General features: G+C 36.1%; 5 protein-coding genes across 11 annotated transcripts; 4 read left to right on the top strand and 1 right to left on the bottom strand.

Annotated features, from left to right (window-relative positions):
- The first annotated feature begins 48 nt into the window (after positions 1 to 48).
- Positions 49 to 6,549, top strand: LOC141901137 (chromosome-associated kinesin KIF4A-like). The gene is made up of 25 exons (XM_074788235.1): positions 49 to 154; positions 859 to 984; positions 1,066 to 1,259; positions 1,414 to 1,503; positions 1,637 to 1,803; positions 1,894 to 1,988; positions 2,070 to 2,189; positions 2,415 to 2,590; positions 2,926 to 3,048; positions 3,128 to 3,264; positions 3,525 to 3,633; positions 3,718 to 3,768; positions 3,995 to 4,162; positions 4,245 to 4,348; positions 4,425 to 4,569; positions 4,672 to 4,782; positions 4,873 to 4,956; positions 5,054 to 5,164; positions 5,256 to 5,411; positions 5,491 to 5,585; positions 5,709 to 5,758; positions 5,836 to 5,918; positions 5,994 to 6,164; positions 6,251 to 6,343; positions 6,442 to 6,549. Exons 1-25 carry the CDS (start codon positions 49 to 51, stop codon positions 6,547 to 6,549), a joined length of 2,973 nt encoding a protein of 990 aa, XP_074644336.1.
- On the bottom strand, positions 6,197 to 12,393 carry LOC141901736 (beta,beta-carotene 15,15'-dioxygenase-like). Of its 2 annotated transcripts, none has more exons than XM_074789175.1 (12): positions 12,261 to 12,393; positions 11,742 to 11,929; positions 11,057 to 11,315; positions 10,802 to 10,943; positions 10,390 to 10,543; positions 9,844 to 10,058; positions 9,068 to 9,176; positions 8,850 to 8,986; positions 8,456 to 8,564; positions 8,179 to 8,279; positions 7,988 to 8,099; positions 6,197 to 7,887 (listed from the first exon to the last, which is right to left on the bottom strand). In XM_074789175.1, the coding sequence occupies exons 2-12, from the start codon at positions 11,905 to 11,907 to the stop codon at positions 7,733 to 7,735; spliced, it is 1,659 nt and encodes a 552-aa protein (XP_074645276.1). In that variant the 5' UTR covers positions 11,908 to 11,929; positions 12,261 to 12,393; the 3' UTR covers positions 6,197 to 7,732. The 2 variants fall into 2 exon arrangements, with proteins under 2 accessions (XP_074645276.1, XP_074645275.1); XM_074789174.1 differs by having other exon boundaries at positions 11,742 to 12,032.
- LOC141901737 (uncharacterized) lies at positions 6,622 to 7,302 on the top strand. Its single transcript, XM_074789176.1, has 2 exons — positions 6,622 to 6,706; positions 7,006 to 7,302. The coding sequence occupies exons 1-2, from the start codon at positions 6,638 to 6,640 to the stop codon at positions 7,300 to 7,302; spliced, it is 366 nt and encodes a 121-aa protein (XP_074645277.1). The 5' UTR covers positions 6,622 to 6,637.
- Positions 12,394 to 13,622: 1,229 nt separating the features above from the next.
- On the top strand, positions 13,623 to 16,298 carry LOC141902596 (carotenoid-cleaving dioxygenase, mitochondrial-like). The gene is made up of 10 exons (XM_074790402.1): positions 13,623 to 13,836; positions 13,943 to 14,087; positions 14,226 to 14,373; positions 14,462 to 14,679; positions 14,776 to 14,884; positions 15,268 to 15,401; positions 15,509 to 15,617; positions 15,688 to 15,785; positions 15,895 to 16,006; positions 16,094 to 16,298. Exons 1-10 carry the CDS (start codon positions 13,679 to 13,681, stop codon positions 16,249 to 16,251), a joined length of 1,389 nt encoding a protein of 462 aa, XP_074646503.1. The 5' UTR covers positions 13,623 to 13,678; the 3' UTR covers positions 16,252 to 16,298.
- A 596-nt stretch (positions 16,299 to 16,894) lies between these two features.
- LOC141902346 (uncharacterized) lies at positions 16,895 to 19,415 on the top strand. Of its 6 annotated transcripts, none has more exons than XM_074790022.1 (4): positions 16,895 to 17,020; positions 17,621 to 17,932; positions 18,386 to 18,567; positions 18,941 to 19,415. In XM_074790022.1, exons 2-4 carry the CDS (start codon positions 17,626 to 17,628, stop codon positions 19,340 to 19,342), a joined length of 891 nt encoding a protein of 296 aa, XP_074646123.1. In that variant the 5' UTR covers positions 16,895 to 17,020; positions 17,621 to 17,625; the 3' UTR covers positions 19,343 to 19,415. The 6 variants fall into 6 exon arrangements, with proteins under 6 accessions (XP_074646123.1, XP_074646124.1, XP_074646125.1 ...); XM_074790023.1 differs by having other exon boundaries at positions 16,918 to 16,992; XM_074790024.1 differs by having other exon boundaries at positions 16,960 to 17,011.
- The last annotated feature ends 26 nt before the right edge of the window (positions 19,416 to 19,441 follow it).

A 19,441-nucleotide genomic window follows, 5' to 3' on the forward strand; every position in this document is an offset into this window, starting at 1 on the left:
GCGAATTTTAATTGAAATAAGTGATATATATGTGTCAGTGATATCACTATGTCTGGTGATAAGGTTATACCGGTTAAAGTGGCCGTTCGATGTCGACCACTCATACCAAAAGAAGTATCAGATGGTTGTCAGCAATGTCTCTATTTTGTCAAAGGTTTGTGCCATAACAAATTGATCGCGTCTCCCTCGGGCCTCACCTTCGCTCTGCAGTCAGACACTGAGTCTGAGAGTGAGACAGAGTCAGTACGACAGTATCACTATCAGCTCTTTGGGTGGCACTGACAATCACCACTACTGCAGCAGACTCGTCGAGCAGAGAAGTCAGATGGTGATCCCTAGCCTATGATTCCTTGATTCCTATGGCCAGGGACAATTACTTCTTCGGCCCTGTTTCGGTTGGATGCCACTTGCAGAGTCAAGACTGGTGCTCTTGGCATCCTGGTAACTGGTTGAATGAATTGGATCATGTATGATGTTTTTCCTTCCCCAGACCACTTAAGCCCAGAAGCGGGTTGGGAGAAGGCCAGGGTATATCATATATGTGAATGTAGAATGATGACAAGCTTGGAATTAAGCAATTGTAAATGCATTAATAAATTTACTAATCAACAAGTTAAACTAACCCTGTGAGAAAGGGATATCTTTCTCCAAACTACGCAAAAACCAAGCAACAAAAATGAGAAACATCGATGAGGATCCTTCACAACTGATTATGATAATGATGATTTGATTTAGGAGATATGATACCCAAAATGTTTGTGATAATGAGATTCAATTAGAAAATGAGATATATATTATTTTTATGGATGTTTGCTGTTTATATGTGACAATCTGCTTATTGATTTAATGAATTTTCAGGAGAACCACAGGTAATTGTTGGTAGTAATCGTCCATTCACGTTTGATTATGCATTCAGCGCTGAAACATCACAGGAAGATGTTTATGACTCGGCTGTTAATGGTCTTCTAAGAGGACTTTTCAATGGTTAGTTTACAATTCTCGCTGAAACCTGACGTCACTAGTCTTTGCTCGAAGTAATGATTATGATTCTCGTATTTTTTCTAGGGTATAATGCGACTGTATTGGCGTATGGACAAACCGGTAGTGGTAAAACTTATTCAATGGGAAGTAGCTATCATCCTGAAGATGCGCCTGATTCTTCTACTCTTGGTATCATTCCTAGAGTTGTGAAGTCATTATTCAAACAAGCTAATGAAGACGTTGACCATGAATTTTCTGTGCGAGTGTCATTTCTTGAAGTGAGTAATATTCATTTTGCACAGGGTTTGCAGTTTCCATTTTTTTGTGAAACTGCGCCCTGTTTGAAATTTTCGATAAAATGCCACAACAAAAATAGAAAAATGTTTGATCCTAAACTTACTTAAACCAGAACAAGTTGTTTTATTTTTATAGTTGTATAATGAAGATATAATAGACCTGTTTGTGCCAGCTGAGAGACGTGAAACAATGGTGCTTCGTGAAGATCCGATCAATGGTATCAAGGTAACTAGGCAGACCAACTATTTCCATATTATGATCATGTATACATACACAGAGAATAAGTTCTTCATTATTGACAAATTCTAAATAATCTAAATTGCATCTTGATCTACACAAATTGTAATTTGTCATTCAGATTCCGGGGCTGAAAGAAATGAGCGTGCACAATCTACAAGAAACGATGGATCTATTACGTCAGGGTTCGGTAGGAAGGACGACTGGTGCTACGGCTATGAACAGTCAATCGAGCAGATCTCATGCTATATTCACTATACACGTCGACCAATTCAACAAACTAGATCAGTAAGACACAGAAACCATAATTAACGTTATACCAACTAGAACTTAGATAATTTTATGTGCAACATTCATTGTATATAACTTCATTTTCAGGAATGATATTTGGAAGGCTAAATTTCATCTGGTCGACTTGGCTGGTTCTGAAAGGGTGAAGAAGACAATGGCCACTGGGGATAGATTTAAAGAAGGTGTGCCGAGTAATTCTATCATACAAAATACTCAAGAATAAGATACGGATGCATTAGGCCTATATTTAATTTGATTCACAGGTGTAAATATTAACAAGGGTTTGCTGATGTTGGGTAACGTAATTAGTGCTTTGGGTTGTGAAAGAGGAAAATCAACTCATATTCCATACAGAGATAGTAAACTGACTCGTCTTTTACAAGGTATATTTTAAACTCATTCAACAGTTGCCGGTATATCATATATATATAAATATAGTAAACTCACTCGTCTTTTACAAGGTATATTTCAAACTCATTCAACAGTCGCCGGTATATCATATTGTTTTAAAGAAGTATCATGCTGTAAAAATAGCTTAAAACAGTAAATTATTATTTTTCCTAAGTACAATTATAAGTTACTGATTGATTTATTGCGTTTTTATGTAGATTCCCTCGGTGGAAACAGTCATACATTGATGATTGCCTGTGTAAGTCCAGCAGATAATAACATGGAGGAGACTCTGAACACGCTGCGATACGCCGACAGAGCACGCAAAATCAAGAATAAACCAGTTGTCAATCGCGATCCTCAAGCAGCTGAAATTCTTCGCCTGAGACAATTAGTATGTGTTATTTTACTTCCTCAGTCGAATCTTAAACCGGGTGGCCACTTTTATTTGACTTGCTTTTTCCCTATTTCCTGACATGCGTGTTGTTTGCCTGACCTGCTAGCTGTGAATCCGATGAAACACAGTCAAATACGTAAGACATAGATGGAAACTGTTTGAATTTACGTGCTATTTTGCAATCTAGAAAATTTCCCCGACTTTATCCTAAATTTCTGTTCTTACAAAATTCCCTGACTTTCCCATGATATCACTGATTTCCAGGTAAGTGGCCACCCTGTATTAGTCTGTACAGATAGACAGATGTTACTAATACAATAAAATGCCAACAGGTTCAAGAACTACAAATGAGGAACATTACTGTAGATTTAAGCTCGAACAGCGAAGTGACTGAGAAACCCGGGACCTCACATTACAGTAGTAATAGTAATCTGGGCAAGTTGAAATCACTAGAGGTATGTATAATGATCTTCAGTGATTCTTGGCAAATTGCAAAAATTGATATTATCTCACAAATGATTTTCTAATGTTTAGGAAGAGAATATGAAGTTGTCTCATGAACTTCAGTTAGCCGTCGCACAGAATGCGGTCATGTGTGAAAAAGTGATAAATCTCGAGATGACACGCGACACTTTAAACGAAAAGATAAAGAGTTTAAGAAACCAAGCTCAGTACGTATAAAACTTTTATTAATTCAATCTATGAAGCTTGTGTATAAAAGATAATATTGATGATTTAACAACGAAAATCTGTTACCAGAACAGATTTACACTGTTTCGATAGGGGAACTATTCAACCAATCTTCATGGATGTATTTATTTCATTTTTTTATATGTACATGGCTCAATTTATATCTGTATTATTCCAAACTCAAACCATACTCTAAACCTAAACTGTGGGAAATTGATTGAGATATTTATGACTATTTTAGGGTGGATATTCATGCCCTGAATTCATCATTGATAAACGGTGATACGACACAAATGAATGAACAACTAGAACGAATAAAAGGAATCCAAACTCAGATTAGTGAATTACAGGTTGGAAACATATGTCTTCTAAAAGAAACCAATTTTTACTCGCATTATAAATTTCATGTATTATTTCGTTTTGAACTATTGTAGAATACTTCAGTGCCTGAAATAAAATTGACAGATGAAACTATGAATGACCAGGTAAATTGTTGTTGATACTGTAGACTCTGTTTACCTGGGGTATCGTGAAAGCAAGGAATTATCTCTGAATCAAACAAATTCCAGGGCGGTCGGAGCGAGAATGAGCCAGCATCGCAACATACATCATACCTAGATTGTCAGGGGCACGGGTTAATCGGCAATCTACTGTCAATCATTGAATAAATGTTATTTGTCCCAATGATGTTATTCGTTCTATCTTTTTCAGATAAGTCATAATTACACTGTTAGTGACTCTAAAAACCATGCTTTGAGACAAGCAGAACTATCGCGAAAACTTCAAGAACTTAATAAACTGTTAGCTACGAAACAAGAACTGGCTGATCAAATATCTTTGAACGATAGTCATATGGATGATATGAGAACTAAGTATGAGGTGTGTACTGTATCGATGTCAGTAAATATGAAACAATCTTAATTGTATCCGTAGATGAATAATGTATTAGTTTAATTACTAGGAAACTATGAAACAATTGGAGGAGAATGTAACAAAGTTGCAAGCTGAAAAGGTCCAACTGGAGTTTGAACTAAAGCAGGCAAAAGCAAATACATCATCAAACAAGTAAATATCACTATTCTGACCAATGCCATTCAATTAATACCAATACCTAAGACATGTTGTTTAATTTCATTCATAGGGTTGCTGAAAACCGTCGAAAAAGACTTCAAGAGCTCGAAGCAGAACTTCAAAAGTTGCGTAAAAAGATAGCGGAACAAAATAAGCTCGTAAAAATGAAAGAACAATCAGATAAACAAGTTAAAAAGCTTGATATCGATATCAAAGTATGTGCGCGCCACCAAATTTCAAGATTCTGAATTTCTGATAAACTTTGCATCATTTTCTGACTGTATTTACGGTAATTATTTCTACTTTTATTACAAAAGGGCTTAAAAGTGCATAGAGTTAAATTGATGAAACAAATGAAAGAAGAGGGCGATAATTTCCGCAAATGGAAACAAGAAAAAGATAGAGAAGTGATGCAACTCAAAGCGAAAGTATATCGTGAAGTTCTTATAATGTTTATCTGCTCAAACTGTGTCTCTTGTGAATCGTTATATTAGTTTAAGCGGTACGTGTCGTTTCAGGATAGAAAACGTGAATATCAGATCGCGAAGTTAGTTCAACGAAATGAACAACAGAAGAAAGTGTTGCAACGTAAATCAGAAGAAGTTCGTACTCTTTGACTGTTGATGTTATCTTCTGGTTCATGTGTGCTTCAACATAGTGTAAATATATTGCATGCGCTTTTAATGTTTTTTTTTCTAGGCAGCTGCTGCCAATAGGAGACTAAAAGAGGCTTTGAATAAACAGCAGCGCACTCTTGAGGAGAAACGATCAACTAAATCCGAGGCCGGTAGTATTGGTACTAGAATAAGGGTATGTATTTACTTCTAGCGCAAAGACTAAGAAATAATATCAACCATTTAGGACATTTTTCACTGAAAATGAATGATTGATATTATTTCAGAAATGGCTGAATGAAGAGATCGAGGTTTTAGTGAGCGTTGAAGAGGCACAACATCATTTGAATGAATTACGAGAAGATCGTAAAGAATTAACGAATCAGTTGCAGGCACTGAATGAAAGACAAGATACAATAAACACAGAACCACCACCTTCTAAAGTATTCTCTCTTGCTACTGTTAACTGTATGATGAGAAAATCCATCTTTCCAGTTACTTATTTGGTTGAATTTGTTGCAGAGAAAAACTATTGATGGAAGAAATGAACACGGACAGTCTAATGATAATAATATCGGCAAACAAATAACTGATATCAAACAAGACATTGATCTCAGGTAAGCTCTATCAAACTTGCCTTCATGTAGTAAATTGAATTAGAAATACAATTAGGGACTAAAAAGACGTATTTGATTCGTGAGTGAGCAAAGTTGCATCTCAATTCTGAATTACTTTTTCAGAAATGCTCAAATACAAGATTTACAGCAAAAAATCCTCGATGCTGATCAAGGTACTGCCTGCAGGAGGAAACTCTGTCATTCTCTGATGTTTAGTATTTATATCATTTTATGTTCTCTTTAATCAAAGATGATGATAAAAATAAGTCGCGTTGGTCAAATGTGAATTCAATGCTCGAGGCAAAATGTGCGATGAAGCATCTTCTTCAAAATGTAAGTGTCCAGTAAGATCTCGATGACTGCTTAAAGAAACTGCGAAGAATCGATTAAAACTTCCTTGGTTTTTAGTGTGTAACAACAACTGGAGAAAACGCCAGATTAAAAAGCCAAATAGCTAATCTCGTATCCGCGAAGTCAGAAGCGTGTCGAAACTCCGCAAAACTAGAGGAGCAACTGAAACTCGCAGAACAAGAACACCACGAAAACCTTCTGATTTTACAACGAGACAATGAACAAAAGGTTTGTATTTATTGATGAATTTTATTTATGTTTTACCAGTATTCAAAAACGTATATTCGATCAAATACTACGGATACATATTCCAGATGTTATACCTGCTATGCGAATTGAAGTCAGAAAAAAGTGCAATGAACAATCAATCTTCAGATGAAGCATTGAAAATGCGGTGTCAAATTCAGGTTCGTTTTATACAACTAGTTAAACAACTACCGGCTGCCCCTGGATGATATTTTTGAGATGAGGATTTCTTTGATCAAACTTTCAATCCGTATTTTAGGAAGAAGCGATCGAAAAACTGAAAGATTTACACGACGAATTACAGAAAAAAACAGCTGAATGTGAACTTCTTAAAAAGGTGGACATTCACGAAATCGCTGCATGTTAACTTTTCTACGAAGGTTCATTCATTGATAACTTAAATTTCTTAATTTCAGGAGAATATGTTAGCTAAATATCAAGGCAGGGCGCAGTTAATGCCAGTAGTTGCGCAGGAAGATGGCACTCCCCTTGTTGCTCCCAGAATGAAATTTATTCTTCCAGGTGTAAGTTACTTTCGCTAATTCAATTCACCTTTGTATCCATACCATAAGTCAGTACTACTAACAAGTATTATTTATAAATTCCCAGCAATATTCAGTAGACTTTATTCAGGTTTCACGAGACCAATATATTTCCTTCAAGGCATGCAGATTCAGGGCAGTTGGAATTGGAGTATGAAAATTGAAAAATATTTTATTCAGAGGGGGGCGCGTGTATATCTGGGACAAGCGTAGTCAACTATATTATAGGAGAGTTGGTTTATGCATTGTTAGAATATCATATCCTTGAATGAATCTTTCAGAATGAGAATTCATCAGGTTTCTCAGGGGAAATGAATGTAGCAGATAGTCCACTAAACAACACATACAGCATCGATTCGCCGCTTACATCGACGTTTATCTGCGACGACAACGAAGAGAATATCAATCCGAACAACAATAAACAATCATCAATAAAATCAGTTCCACGATTAGAACTGAGCGATGATGAATGCGATATGGTGACAGAATCGGCGCCAGAAAATACCGAATCAATATTAGGCGGATTAGCGAAAACAACTCCACGTTTGGGACGATTTTTCTCTGAACCAGATTTATGAAAATTTAGTTCGAAGAAGCAGTTATTACCGGTACTGTAAATCATAAATAAACAAAATATTCATCCAGTAATACAGTGAACGTTGTACTTATTCTACACGTATAATATTGAAAATATAATAATAAACATCATTAAATTAAATACTGCAGAAACCCGCTTAATTCAGACCAGTGAAATTCAACCAGTTCATGAGAAATCGGGATTTAATAAACATATATTATATACTGGTAGATCTATCTTATTTAGACTATAAATAAATATCCAGATAAGATCAAATCCATATTAAACTAATCTGACTTAAGCCGGTCTGATTGTACTTGGATTATTGCCATGCTTCATACATGTATATCATTTGTCCTCAATGAATACTTATAATATAAGGAATGATACACGCTGAAGCTATTTCAAGTCTTATTTCATAAAAGATTGTGTCAGTTTTGTTTGAACATTCCATGAAAATCTCGACCCAAGTGAAAATCAAAACATGCTCTTCCTAATTCCTCCAATGTTTTGGCATCGAGGACGAGAAGATATCCTTTTGTGTTTTCAAGGTTTGACCAGTCGAGTACCGAGGAGAGGAGTACACCTGAAATAAAACCACATTGCTCAAAAGCTATCTGAACACTTGAAAAACACAAAGAAATTACTGTGAATTTGTTTAGATAAAGGATGGAGTATGGACTAACCATCATCTTCATCTGTAGCTCCAGGTCTTGGTACGAATACCACTTCTGATGGAGCTTCCTTCTCTTCATACCAGCTCTTAACTTCACGAGTTTCACTATCAACTTTTATGATCTATAAAACGTTCAACTGATGATATAATGAAATATTTCAATGTATTTTCAGTTATTTCATTGCAATCTTGTATGTTAACCTTGTTTGCCATCAGATTGTTGTTGGCAAATGAAATTCCATAAAAGTATCTGTATTTCGTTCCAAGGCACGAATTATAGTTTATGGTCGGTAACTCAAAACCTAAAAAATAAGAGCAATCAGGGGGGTGGCTATCTCACTTGAATTAACCCAATACCGGTACCTGTTTATGAAACTGGCCCCTGAATTGTATTACTACACGTATTATCATTTCTATTCCATGGATATATACGGTATTGATTAAGAATTCGTGAAAATTGATAAAGTGACTAGTTTACTTGTGTTTTCATCAGTGAGAAGCTCGTGGGTACAAAATATGTCGGATCCTTTCTTAACAGCAGTAGCTTTAGATGTTCGTAAAGATACAAGATTTTTTCCATTATCAACCTAGAAACAAAAAGAATTAAAGATACAAATGATTAAGACGTTGATAGAATTGCCCGAGACCATCAACTGCTCGGTACAGGATCCAGTTCTGCGAGTTAGAGTTAACTCCGAGTTAACTAAAATCAGTTCACTCTCAATGAGTAAACTGTGAAACTGAGTCTACTTATAATATACCAAGAAAAAATTCTGTCTTTAAATTGTAACAAGTCAGTCATCTAGCAGTTAACTTTAAAGAGCCTTCGAGCAAAATGGCAGGACACTCGGGAGACTGTATGTTCAACATACCGTATTGTCCACTTTAAGAGGTAACACATATCTACGAGCTTGACTCATCTTTGTATCATCCCGTCCTTTTTTATTCAGCCCAACATCAAACATAATATCACTATTATCATATCCAGATAAATCAATGATAAGATGATCTACAATGAAATTTACTATTGGTCATTTTTGATTTTTATGCAATAAAGTACCAAGATTTCATTTAGCAAAACTATACTTACCATCTTCTTCATAAACATTGGTATGATGAAAAGTGAATAACTTATCAGTTACGTATCTCACTGTATCGATTTCAGCACCAGTTTTTCTATCAATAACACGAAATCGAGTCTGAAAGGAAAATGCAGCTGTGATAATAATAATTTTTTTTTAATAGATAAAATATACTGCATTCTCAAATACAATTGTAGGACCTTGTATACTGTAATTAGTTTATTCAAATAGAGGATTAGTAAATAGTTTAGTAAATACTTGTACAAATAGATGAAAACAGTGCTTGAAAGTTTTACATACTGTTATGCAAAATAATTTCGGAAGTTATTTTAGATAATTCCTCTCTAGGGCTTAAAAATATGACACCTTGTTTCTCCTAATCAGCCGGGTAAGTTTTGTAAACTGCACGTAATTGGTATATTTCTATCTGCCAGCTGTGTTGTGGTTAGCCTGATCATGATTTTAAAAAAAAGTAATGTACAGGGTAGATAGGCGGCCTGTCGGGTCAACTTTTAAGCTCAGTAGAATGGAGAAACAAGGCATAAATTTTTTTAAGCCTATGTTGTTTTCTTGATACCTGTGACACAAACTGATTGGTAAAGTTTGTTATTTAATGTGCATAGTCTTCACTATTCTACAACACAAAATAAGATTCACAACAAAAATTTAGTATGAAAAGCGTGAAGCGTCAGTGAAAGGAACAGAAATTACTTTAAAAGAAGAAAATAACATTGTTAAAAAACAAAAAAAGGTGGTGTAAAATATATATAAAAAGTGTACTCACATAGTCTTCTTTATTCCAGTTTAAAAAGGATGAAAAATCCCAATTAAAGAATTTTTGTGTTGCTATCTTTAGGATGTTGATTGTTAAAGGCTGTTCAGTAACGAGATAATAATTCTCACTCATTCCAAAGCTGTGCATATATTTGGGATAGGTATTCTTAGCTATTGGTATTCGTGCAGTAACACTAGCTTTAGATAATGGTGCTGGACTTTCTCCTAAAATCAAAAATACATTTTAGCTGTCATAATCTTAGAATGATGTACCTGGGGTATGCAGTTGTATGACATACTGCACTATTAATGAAAAACAGTCTGAAATGTTTCCTTGAGCTAACAGTTCATTCAATAGAAGATATTCATAGAAGATAACTACCAGTGCTAGTTAATAGTCGAAACACAGAATAAAATATTAGCTTAAGGAAACTTTTCTGACTCTATTTTTCATTACAAGTGTAGGTTTTCATATAATCGTTACTTCATGTAGAGTTTTAAACCTGCAAGTGTCATCAATGGTTTCACGATGACGAATGCAAATCATTTGAATTACCATTGTTGACTTTTTCAGACGGTGGAATTTTGAACAATGCATAATATACTTGACGTCCTTCCTGTGAAATTCCAATATTGTGTACAGTTCCATCTGACTCAATGTGAGGATGTGCAGTAGCTGTGTGTAAAACAGCTATATCCGATAGATTTACCTTTAAATAAAAATAAAATCACGACCCTTTATGTTTGTGCTATTGCAGAAGAGGAATTATCTTTCTCCTCTTTTGATTTGCCACATTAAGAAGTTTCTGCCAATTCTTGCATCTCTGTGATGGCAGAAATATTCTTACAGAAAGATATTCCCGCCAATGGAGCACTATCAAAAAGCAATATTCTCTTTGAAAAAATGAGTGTGAAAGACAGATTTCTCTAATGCAAATCAACTCGGACCTCCCTTTTTTGTAAATTACCTTTGCAGGAGAGTCGAGTGTTTCCGGATCAATTTGTCGCAAAAATTTCGTTTCAGTGGCGGCGTATAATTCATCGCTGATCGGATAAATATTCACTGACGTGTTATCAGTCGTTTCGGCTTTAGTAAATTTTGAAAAGAATCTAGAGAACGAAGAATCCTTAATTAAGCGAATTATTGTAATACAACCTTACCATAATCCTAACCCATACACAAACATATACATACACTATTCTCTATTTATTAAAGTTCATACCTTTGGAAAATATTCTTGCACGGATCAGGAAATGCTAAAGTACCGAATTCAGACACGACTATTCTATTAGCGGCCATGTTCTTCTTATAAGTGTCACTTTGTACAAATCGATTACGATAAGTGACCACGCCATTCTTTATTTGGAAATGATGTATCATAGCCAATCCATCGAATAAATGATTATATTTCGTGTCGCCGACCTCAAATTTTGCCGGACCATTCCTATACAAATTACCGTTCAACCAATTTGGAATCGACCCTAGAAATCACGAACAAGATTTGATGAAATCATTAACAAAAACAATATTAGATGGCAAAAAGAATTCAAAAAGAAAATTAAGAAAGAATTGAAAAGAGTCCATTGAAAGTCCATCATATCTTAACGTAGTGACATAAACATTTTGGGACTTATTTAACTTAGAACCAGAGCGAGAGGTATATCGCTATCATAACTGCTAATATTAGTTCAGAATCTCTTCAGTAAGCTTCTCCCTAAGCACTAATAAGTAAGTACTCCCCGTTTGGGGAGTGCCACAAACCAGCCTCTTACAGGACTAAGCTAAGGGCGAGTTCCACACTTTAGTGGTTTGTGAAAATATCCAATCTTGAAACCTTGAAATCTTATACCAAAGACTCGTTACTGACTAATCTTCACTTACAAGATCATAAACTTTAATAATCAAACCTTTTATAGTTCCAATGCAAGGGGTTAGTTGTTCTTGAGATGGCATTTTGTATAGATCTTGAAGTGTCACTGGAAAACTAGATGACATTCTATCATTGACTGATAATAGTCGATAAACTCCAATCCTTAATCGACTTGAACCACCTCTACTAATTGAACGTAACATTTCTCAATCTGGTGTGAACAATCTGAAAAATAAATCATTGAAATTGATGATCAGCCTGACACAAGTTTAATTCCCACTTCCCAGTATCCTGATCTTATCTGAATTCCAGACGATGTTCGGTTCCCCTGAAATAAAAATGTTTTTTTATTATACAGGGAGACAGGGGTTGGTCATTGATACTGGTTTTATTCATTCACTATCAATTGTGACAAGTCCCTGTGGTAGTGTAGTCTGTCAAGTGTTTTAGTAGCCGTCGTTCCGGTTTGTAGGGACCCGGCGTAAACAACGTAACATTAAACAACGACTCCCTGCTTAGGACAATCCTAAAATTACAAAATTATGGTAGTAGGTACCTAGGAGTTATCGAGGTCGAAACGTTTGTATCAGGGTCTAGTGGTTAACTGCTAAGCAAATGCAGATAAAATTCTCATGCGTAATGAACACTGTTGATCTTTTGCGACGCAGTACCAAAAATAAACAACCTGGCGAAATTATGGGAGCCTGAAATGGTTTTTCTGGTGGAGTCTAAAATGCGGTTGAGGCTACCCGCTAAAAGGATATCCGAAAATCCGGCGGGATTACGAAATCGTTTTTAAACGGCCGCTTCAGACCGTTGAAAAAACAATACGTTTAAATTTCATAATAGTCTATCCTGCTTTCGTGTTTACTACGTATCATCTGTAAATAATCCTATAGTCTGTAGTCACTGTTTGTTGAGGAGAATAAGAAAGCACAGAATGTATTGAATAAACTCAATTAATGAATTGATTTAGGTAGGCTGTTTTTGGGGCAATGAATGAATGAAAAACTTAGATTTCCTGGAAAATCTTTTTCGTCGTGACTCTTCAGCTCCTGAATCATTGTTTATACAATCCACTATTGTCCCTGCAACTCTTGAATTGTTTCTTGAATCCAGGATTATTGTCTCTGAATCATTGTTTGATGGACATGGCTATAGTGTAGTTGAAATTCGTATTCGTGTTCCATCTTTCAAAAACCACTTTCACAAACGGCCGCCTCTAAGGCCGGCGGCTCTCATGGCATCTCGCCGTCCTGGTCCTCTTCTCCACCAGATTTACGTGACAAATGGTGCCAAATAGGCAAACCGCCTCTCCGACAACGGAGAGGTCCGTGATTGAGTCTCACCATAAAATTGTTTTAAAAGACAGTACCGGCGTGTGATTATTGCGACTTACTTTTGACGTCTTTCGGATTAGGCTAAACCACTATAGGCTATGGAACAAAATCACATGGTAATAAATCATCACACGCGAAAGCCCTCGTCCGAGAGCTTAAGATCTACCCATTGTTAAAACGAATAATCAACAAAACATGACATAAACATTCATATACTAACAAATCAATCAAATCATATCCAGGCAAGAACTTGCTTTAACTTGGGGACCGGGGATTAGATCTGACTAACCATAAATATAGAAACGACTAAAACGGTCGAATCATATTATACTAACACGATGGCTGATATAGAAACACTTCAGGATATCTATAAGATCCCGTCTTCAGAACGACTGTTACCCAGTACAGGCACTGTTAAAGGTTTGAAGTATTTTTCATTTACCTGTTATTCAATCTATTGTATCAAACGTTTAGAAAAAAACTAGTCGGAAGCGGAAGATTCAAAACCTGAAATAAATGTATCTGTTTTTCAGGTTCGATTCCAAATTGGTTGAATGGAAATTTATATAGAAATGGCCCTGCAAATTACGTAGTTGGCGACACGAAATATAATCATTTATTCGATGGATTGGCTATGATACATCATTTCAAAATAAAGAATGGTGTCGTCACTTATCGTAATAGATTTGTACAAAGTGACGCTTATAAGAAGAACATGGCCGCTAATAGAATAGTCGTGTCTGAATTCGGTACTTTAGCATTTCCTGATCCGTGTAAAAATGCATTCCAAAGGTAAATGAAATAGATGTTTGAATGGAGTGAATTAATAGTGGAAGTCTCAGCCTCATGCGACATATCATAGTGAGTGGATGAGTTAGAATTTTCTATTGTTTTCTAGATTCTTTGCAAGATTTACTCAAAGCGATGAAAAAACAGATAATACGTCAGTGAACATTTATCCGGTCGGTGATGAATTCTACGCTGCTTCCGAAACTAATTTCATCAGAAAAATTGACTTAGAGACATTGGACTCACCGGCAAAAGTAATTGATACTCACGCAAATTCGGAATGCATAGGCTATTATTCGTCCGATCCCAGAAAACTTTTCTTGACTAAATCAATCTGATCTTTTTTGCTTACGGTATATTCGACAATGATTTAGCTTTGTTCTTATTTAAAGGTAAATCTAACGGATATAGCTGTTTTACACACAGCTACAGCACATCCTCATATCGAATCGGATGGAACTGTTCACAATATTGGTATGTCACGAAGTTCGTCAAACACCAGTTATACAGTGGTAAAGATACCACCATCTGGCGGTGAAGGTAATGTTGTGCCACTACAATTCATTTTTAATACGATATGGAAGAATTGTTTCTGATCGTGTATATATGCATGTGTCATTATTTTCAGGGGAGGAAGGATCAACGACATTTTCAAAAGCCACCGTTGTTGCAACAATACCGGTATCTCAAAAGCTCTATCCCAAATATATGCACAGTTTTGGCATGAGTGAAAATTATTATGTGTTAACTGAGCAACCACTGGCGTTCAATGTCATGAAAGCAGCAACGCGAAAACTATTCAATTTACCTTCTTCATCGCTTTTACGTTGGCACAGAAATACCTATGTATGTTTATCGAAATTCAATTTCATTTAACCGATGTGTCTTTTTGTGATTACGCATTCGATGAAATGGATTCATTTTGCTCATCTTTTTTGTCAGACTCGATTTCGTGTTATTGATAGAAGAACTGGTGCTGAAATTGACTCAGTCAGATACGTAACTGATAAATTATTCGCTTTCCATCACGTCAATGTTTATGAAGAAGATGGTAGGTTTATTCATTCCACACTGTGTAGCGCTTTCTAATGCCAACAATCGATTATGATAAGATAAACCCGTAATGTACAAACTTAAATGCAAAATTTATTGTTCAGAAATTGAAAATGGGGGACACGAAGTTTCGAACACTCTCTCTTTAAGGAAGTTATCACCACGTGAAAGAATTACTAATACCGGGCTGTTGGTATAAAAACCTCCTGTTTTTAGTTCCCCTAGTTCGATTGATCCCGTATAAAATCTTCAATTTTTGAAAAATAAATTTTGTTCTTAGGTTTTGTACATATTCGATTTTTATCATAAAATCTAAGTTCTCCACGACGTCGTTTTACTGAGATATTCAGTTGTTTTAGACTGTTTTACGGATTATTGTAGATCATCTAGTTGTTGATCTATGCGGATACGATGAAGGTAATATTTTTCTTAATTTGGAAATGGAAAGGAAACGAGTAGATATGGGGACCTGCACACGACCGAAGGCCCGCAGATACGTCTTGCCACTGAAAATGGTACGAACTATAATCTTAAAATAACAAAATCACATTCTCTCCATATCAGTTTTAACAAACGATTCGCGTAGAGAATAACATTTAATTTATCATTTTAAACATTCGAGGTTGAAAATGGGAAGAATCTTGTGTCTTTACCAAACTCAAAGGCAACTGCTATAAGAGAAGGATCTGACATAATCCTCACTTACGAACTGTTAACCGACGAAGAAACATGTAAGCATGAATGTTGCTTTGATTGATAAGGCGTTGTACATCATTTGACATGATGTTTTCTTAATTAAAGTTTTAGAGTTCCCTGTGATCAATTATAAATTATGTTCTGGTAGAAAATACAGATATTTGTATGGTTTAGCACTTGGCGAGGATCAAGTGCGGAACAAGGTAAATTAAAACGTGCGGTGAATTTACAAAAAAATGTGAGGAATTAGAGCATCGCTCCAAGTAGCGTAGTTTTAGAATATTTATTTCATCAGTGATATATATATCATAGATTGTAAAAGTTGATTGTGAAACTCGTGAAATTAAGAGCTGGTACGATGAAAAGAAATTTCCATCGGAAATGGTATTTGTACAGAGACCTGGAGCTACGGATGAAGATGATGGTTAGTCCACGATTCATCGTTTATCTAAACACATTTTCAAGTTTTCAGATAGCAAATAATTGTTTTATTTTCAATCACTGATTTTAGGTGTACTCCTCTCCTCGGTACTCGACTGGTCAAACCTCGAGAACACAAGAGGATATCTTCTCGTCCTCGATGCCAGAACATTGGAGGAATTAGGAAGAGCATGTTTCGATTTTCACTTGGGTCGAGATTTTCATGGGATGTTCAAACACGATTGTTGATTGAAATCATTTAAAAATTGGTTAACGTTTAGAATGTTTAAAGAATGTATGCGTTGAAAAGTTTTCTGTCAAATGAAATTGAATAAAAACATGGTACTTGTTCCGCAGCTGCTAGCCTAGCAATCTTTTTTATCTTTTTCGTCATAGTCGTGTGACACCGGGCGGTGGCGATGACGATGATGATTTACTTATTCCCATCCATTCGTTGTCCAATGATTCGGGAATAGCCGGCACGATTGAACGTGAAATTGGAAATGTATTCTTTAAGTCATAAAAAAATCGAATTAATTACTATGCTCTAGGACTAGGTAACATTTTTGGACTTTGTTCCGGGAGTCATCGTCACTCACAACACGGAATAAGTAATCCATAAATAATGGTGATAACACTAACTGTATCTAACCATATTTTTTAGATTCATATCATACTCTAAAATCTATTGATTCAGAAAAAAAACATTAATATAGATATTACCCATGGAAATATGTGGAGAATTTGCACTGAGCGCGGCCGCCGATGATTTGACATATTGCGGGGTTCGAACTCCTTGGAACGTGTGACGTCACGGGCTTTCAACCAAGTAAGGGATAGCTCCGAGAATATCCATAACAGGGCATCCACATATCGCGCCAGTGCTAGTAGACTGGTAACCGGTCTCCACGGGCAACCAGTCTACAGTGCCAGGGCCGAATATAGTAGAATTGAAATTGAATTGGTAGCAAGAACGGCTTCGCTTTTCAAGTAACGTTAGGCCTTACAAGTAACATTAGTAAATACTATTTCATCCTGGCCCAAAAGATATTTCGAAGCATATATTTATAATGTCATATTAAACTGCTGTAAGAAACTCCTGATAGCGAATGAATAAAACCGCTGATAATAACCAATTCAATTCAATAAAGATTTATTGCTTCCGATTATGGGACAGACACGGCAAATAAAACAACCCAACCCCACAGAACCCTGGTGCAAACTATTTTTGACCCCGATATCATAGCTAAGTACTACATAAAAACATATATAGTACCAATAGGATACTGGGGTCGGGCCCCGCAGGCTCTGGTGCCCAACCCCAGGCCAGTAGGCCTATTCGGAATACTATTTCGTCAAGTCCCCTGTGCTATTAGAATAGCAGATCGTCCAGTCCTGAGGAGAGTGGCTGGTTCGTAGCACTCCTTCTGTACGCACTGTGAGTTGAGCTCATGTCAACTGGCCACCGAATCCCACCTGTCGTCCTCTCAAGTTGAAATGGATGTCATCGTCTGAATACCAGATGATTTGCGCGGTTTCCGGGTTCCCTTTGGGAACAGCGGCTAGATATTAGACGACTACAAACATAGTTTGTAAAAATTTTTCTTAACACTTACAGTTTAAATGGCAAGTGAACATTCTTACAGTGAGGAGATAGCGCAGTTAGCCGGACAGGGCAATATCATTCTCGTAAAGGTGGACAAACAGCGTGAAGATGAAATCATGGAAGAATGTGAAGGCATCGACATAGAGGGACAACCTTCGAGTTCAATAGAATGTTCGACGAGAGAATCGAGATATTTCACATCGAGTTTCATAGATTTATACCGAGAATTAGAATGTCTGTGGAATTTGAATATACCGGAATGTAAATCAAAGACAGAGCGAGCTAAAGCGTATCAGTTATTGTGCCAGAGATTTGACATGGATGGTCAGTTTCATTATCTTTCACATTACAACGTTTCATAGCAATTCTTCAGAGTCCTCCAAAGTTTCGAAATGGTAATGGGTCGATTCAAGGCCTTGAGTATCATGGAATGGGTTCTAAAATCCTTGAATCATTGTCGTGGTCCTTAAATGGTATCTGGCTTACCATGTGAATACAATTAGAAGTTTTTGGTCACACATCATCTATAGTGTACAGTATATCAGATCATTATATTGTTAGGTCTAGTAAAACTAGGCCGGTCATTAATCTAACTCCAATGACAACAATGATTCTGGACAATGCAAATATGATGGTTATGACGATTATATATGTCCTGGAATTGGAGTAACAAAGTCCTTGAAAGTCATAAGATGAAATTGGTCATGGACACTGCAGACCCTGCTGTCAATCAATCACATTTCATTTATGAAAATTATTTTTTCATTTTCTCTTCAGAAAGAGATGTGAAAGCGAAGATATCGAGTTTACGAACGTACTACTCGAAAGAACTCGCTAAACATCGAAGATCTTCAGCAAAAGGCGAGGTTTATGTCTCAAAATGGCCTCATTCTTCACAGCTTGATTTTCTCACTGATTTCATCGTTCCGAGAGGCCAAATGCGAGTCCGGCATTTTTCAGTAAGTTTTCATTTAACGATTTAGGGGGATGGGTATCACCCAAATTCTGCATAAGTCTTTTACCTCTAAGCATTCTTTTATTCTAAGACTTGTTATCCTAAAAACGCCTGCCATTTTCTCGATGTTGAATTGTTTTTGAGTGGTATTTTCCATGAAAGTTGCAATTTGATCATTTATAAAAAACCTCACAATTTTGGCGGGAGACCAGTTTTCAACATTTTCGGTAGACCAAATTATTGTGTGGTACTTTTAATCAAAGATTTTCATTAGATAAATTCAATCTTAATTCATTCTAGAAGATCAAGCTTTTTTAAGCAAACCACTGAATAGTTCTGGGTAAGAAACGTTACTTTTTTCTCTCTTTTCGTTGTAGAAGCGAAGAATAACTGTTGAAAATGATTCTGATCAACTCGACGACGCTTTAAGAACAATCATGGACGATCAAAATTCGGAAATCAATTCAGAGATCAACAACCACCACTCACCGCGTAAAAGAATTAAACTATCAACGCCAGAAGTTCATTCGTTCTCGGCGTCACCGATGTTGACCGCAACGCGACAAGTTAATTCAGGCAAAGAGGATAAACTGTTACAGGCGACTGCTAATTTGTTAAAAGTGTCCGAGAATAGCATGTTTCATAATGACGACCCTGATGCTTTATTCGGTCGTCATATTGCTAACGAACTCCGCGCGATTGACGATGATCGCATTAAGAAAATGGCGAAAATGAAAATTCAAAACGCGATTTTTGAAGCTCAATACAATTCGAGTTGATTTTATAACTTCCGTTTTTGTTGCGTTTATTTTAACGATGTTCAAACATTTATGAATTTCCTGAAATAAAATATTTTGCATGAAACTTTCGAGGCTTTT

Source organism: Tubulanus polymorphus, chromosome 3 (genome assembly GCF_964204645.1).
Source record: "Tubulanus polymorphus chromosome 3, tnTubPoly1.2, whole genome shotgun sequence".
NCBI lineage: Eukaryota > Metazoa > Nemertea > Palaeonemertea > Tubulaniformes > Tubulanidae > Tubulanus > Tubulanus polymorphus.

Bases quoted from the DNA above. Each gene is read 5' to 3' on its own strand.
- LOC141901736 (XM_074789175.1), bottom strand. From the start codon at position 11,907: ATGTTACGTTCAATTAGTAGAGGTGGTTCAAGTCGATTAAGGATTGGA. The intron at 11,316-11,741 runs GTTTGATTATTA...CGTGATTTCTAG, and splicing joins TTGCATTGGAACTATAAAAG to GGTCGATTCCAAATTGGTTG. The intron at 10,544-10,801 runs GTAATTTACAAA...TTTTATTTAAAG, and splicing joins CACTCGACTCTCCTGCAAAG to GTAAATCTATCGGATATAGC.
- LOC141901137 (XM_074788235.1), top strand. From the start codon at position 49: ATGTCTGGTGATAAGGTTATACCGGTTAAAGTGGCCGTTCGATGTCGA. The intron at 3,265-3,524 runs GTACGTATAAAA...TGACTATTTTAG, and splicing joins AGTTTAAGAAACCAAGCTCA to GGTGGATATTCATGCCCTGA. The intron at 6,165-6,250 runs GTTTGTATTTAT...TACATATTCCAG, and splicing joins AACGAGACAATGAACAAAAG to ATGTTATACCTGCTATGCGA.
- LOC141902346 (XM_074790022.1), top strand. From the start codon at position 17,626: ATGGCAAGTGAACATTCTTACAGTGAGGAGATAGCGCAGTTAGCCGGA. The intron at 17,933-18,385 runs GTCAGTTTCATT...TTTTCTCTTCAG, and splicing joins CCAGAGATTTGACATGGATG to AAAGAGATGTGAAAGCGAAG. The intron at 18,568-18,940 runs GTAAGTTTTCAT...TTTTCGTTGTAG, and splicing joins TGCGAGTCCGGCATTTTTCA to AAGCGAAGAATAACTGTTGA.
- LOC141901737 (XM_074789176.1), top strand. From the start codon at position 6,638: ATGCCAGTAGTTGCGCAGGAAGATGGCACTCCCCTTGTTGCTCCCAGA. The intron at 6,707-7,005 runs GTAAGTTACTTT...TGAATCTTTCAG, and splicing joins TGAAATTTATTCTTCCAGGT to AATGAGAATTCATCAGGTTT.
- LOC141902596 (XM_074790402.1), top strand. From the start codon at position 13,679: ATGATACATCATTTCAAAATAAAGAATGGTGTCGTCACTTATCGTAAT. The intron at 14,680-14,775 runs GTATGTTTATCG...CTTTTTTGTCAG, and splicing joins GTTGGCACAGAAATACCTAT to ACTCGATTTCGTGTTATTGA. The intron at 15,402-15,508 runs GTACGAACTATA...TAAACATTCGAG, and splicing joins ACGTCTTGCCACTGAAAATG to GTTGAAAATGGGAAGAATCT.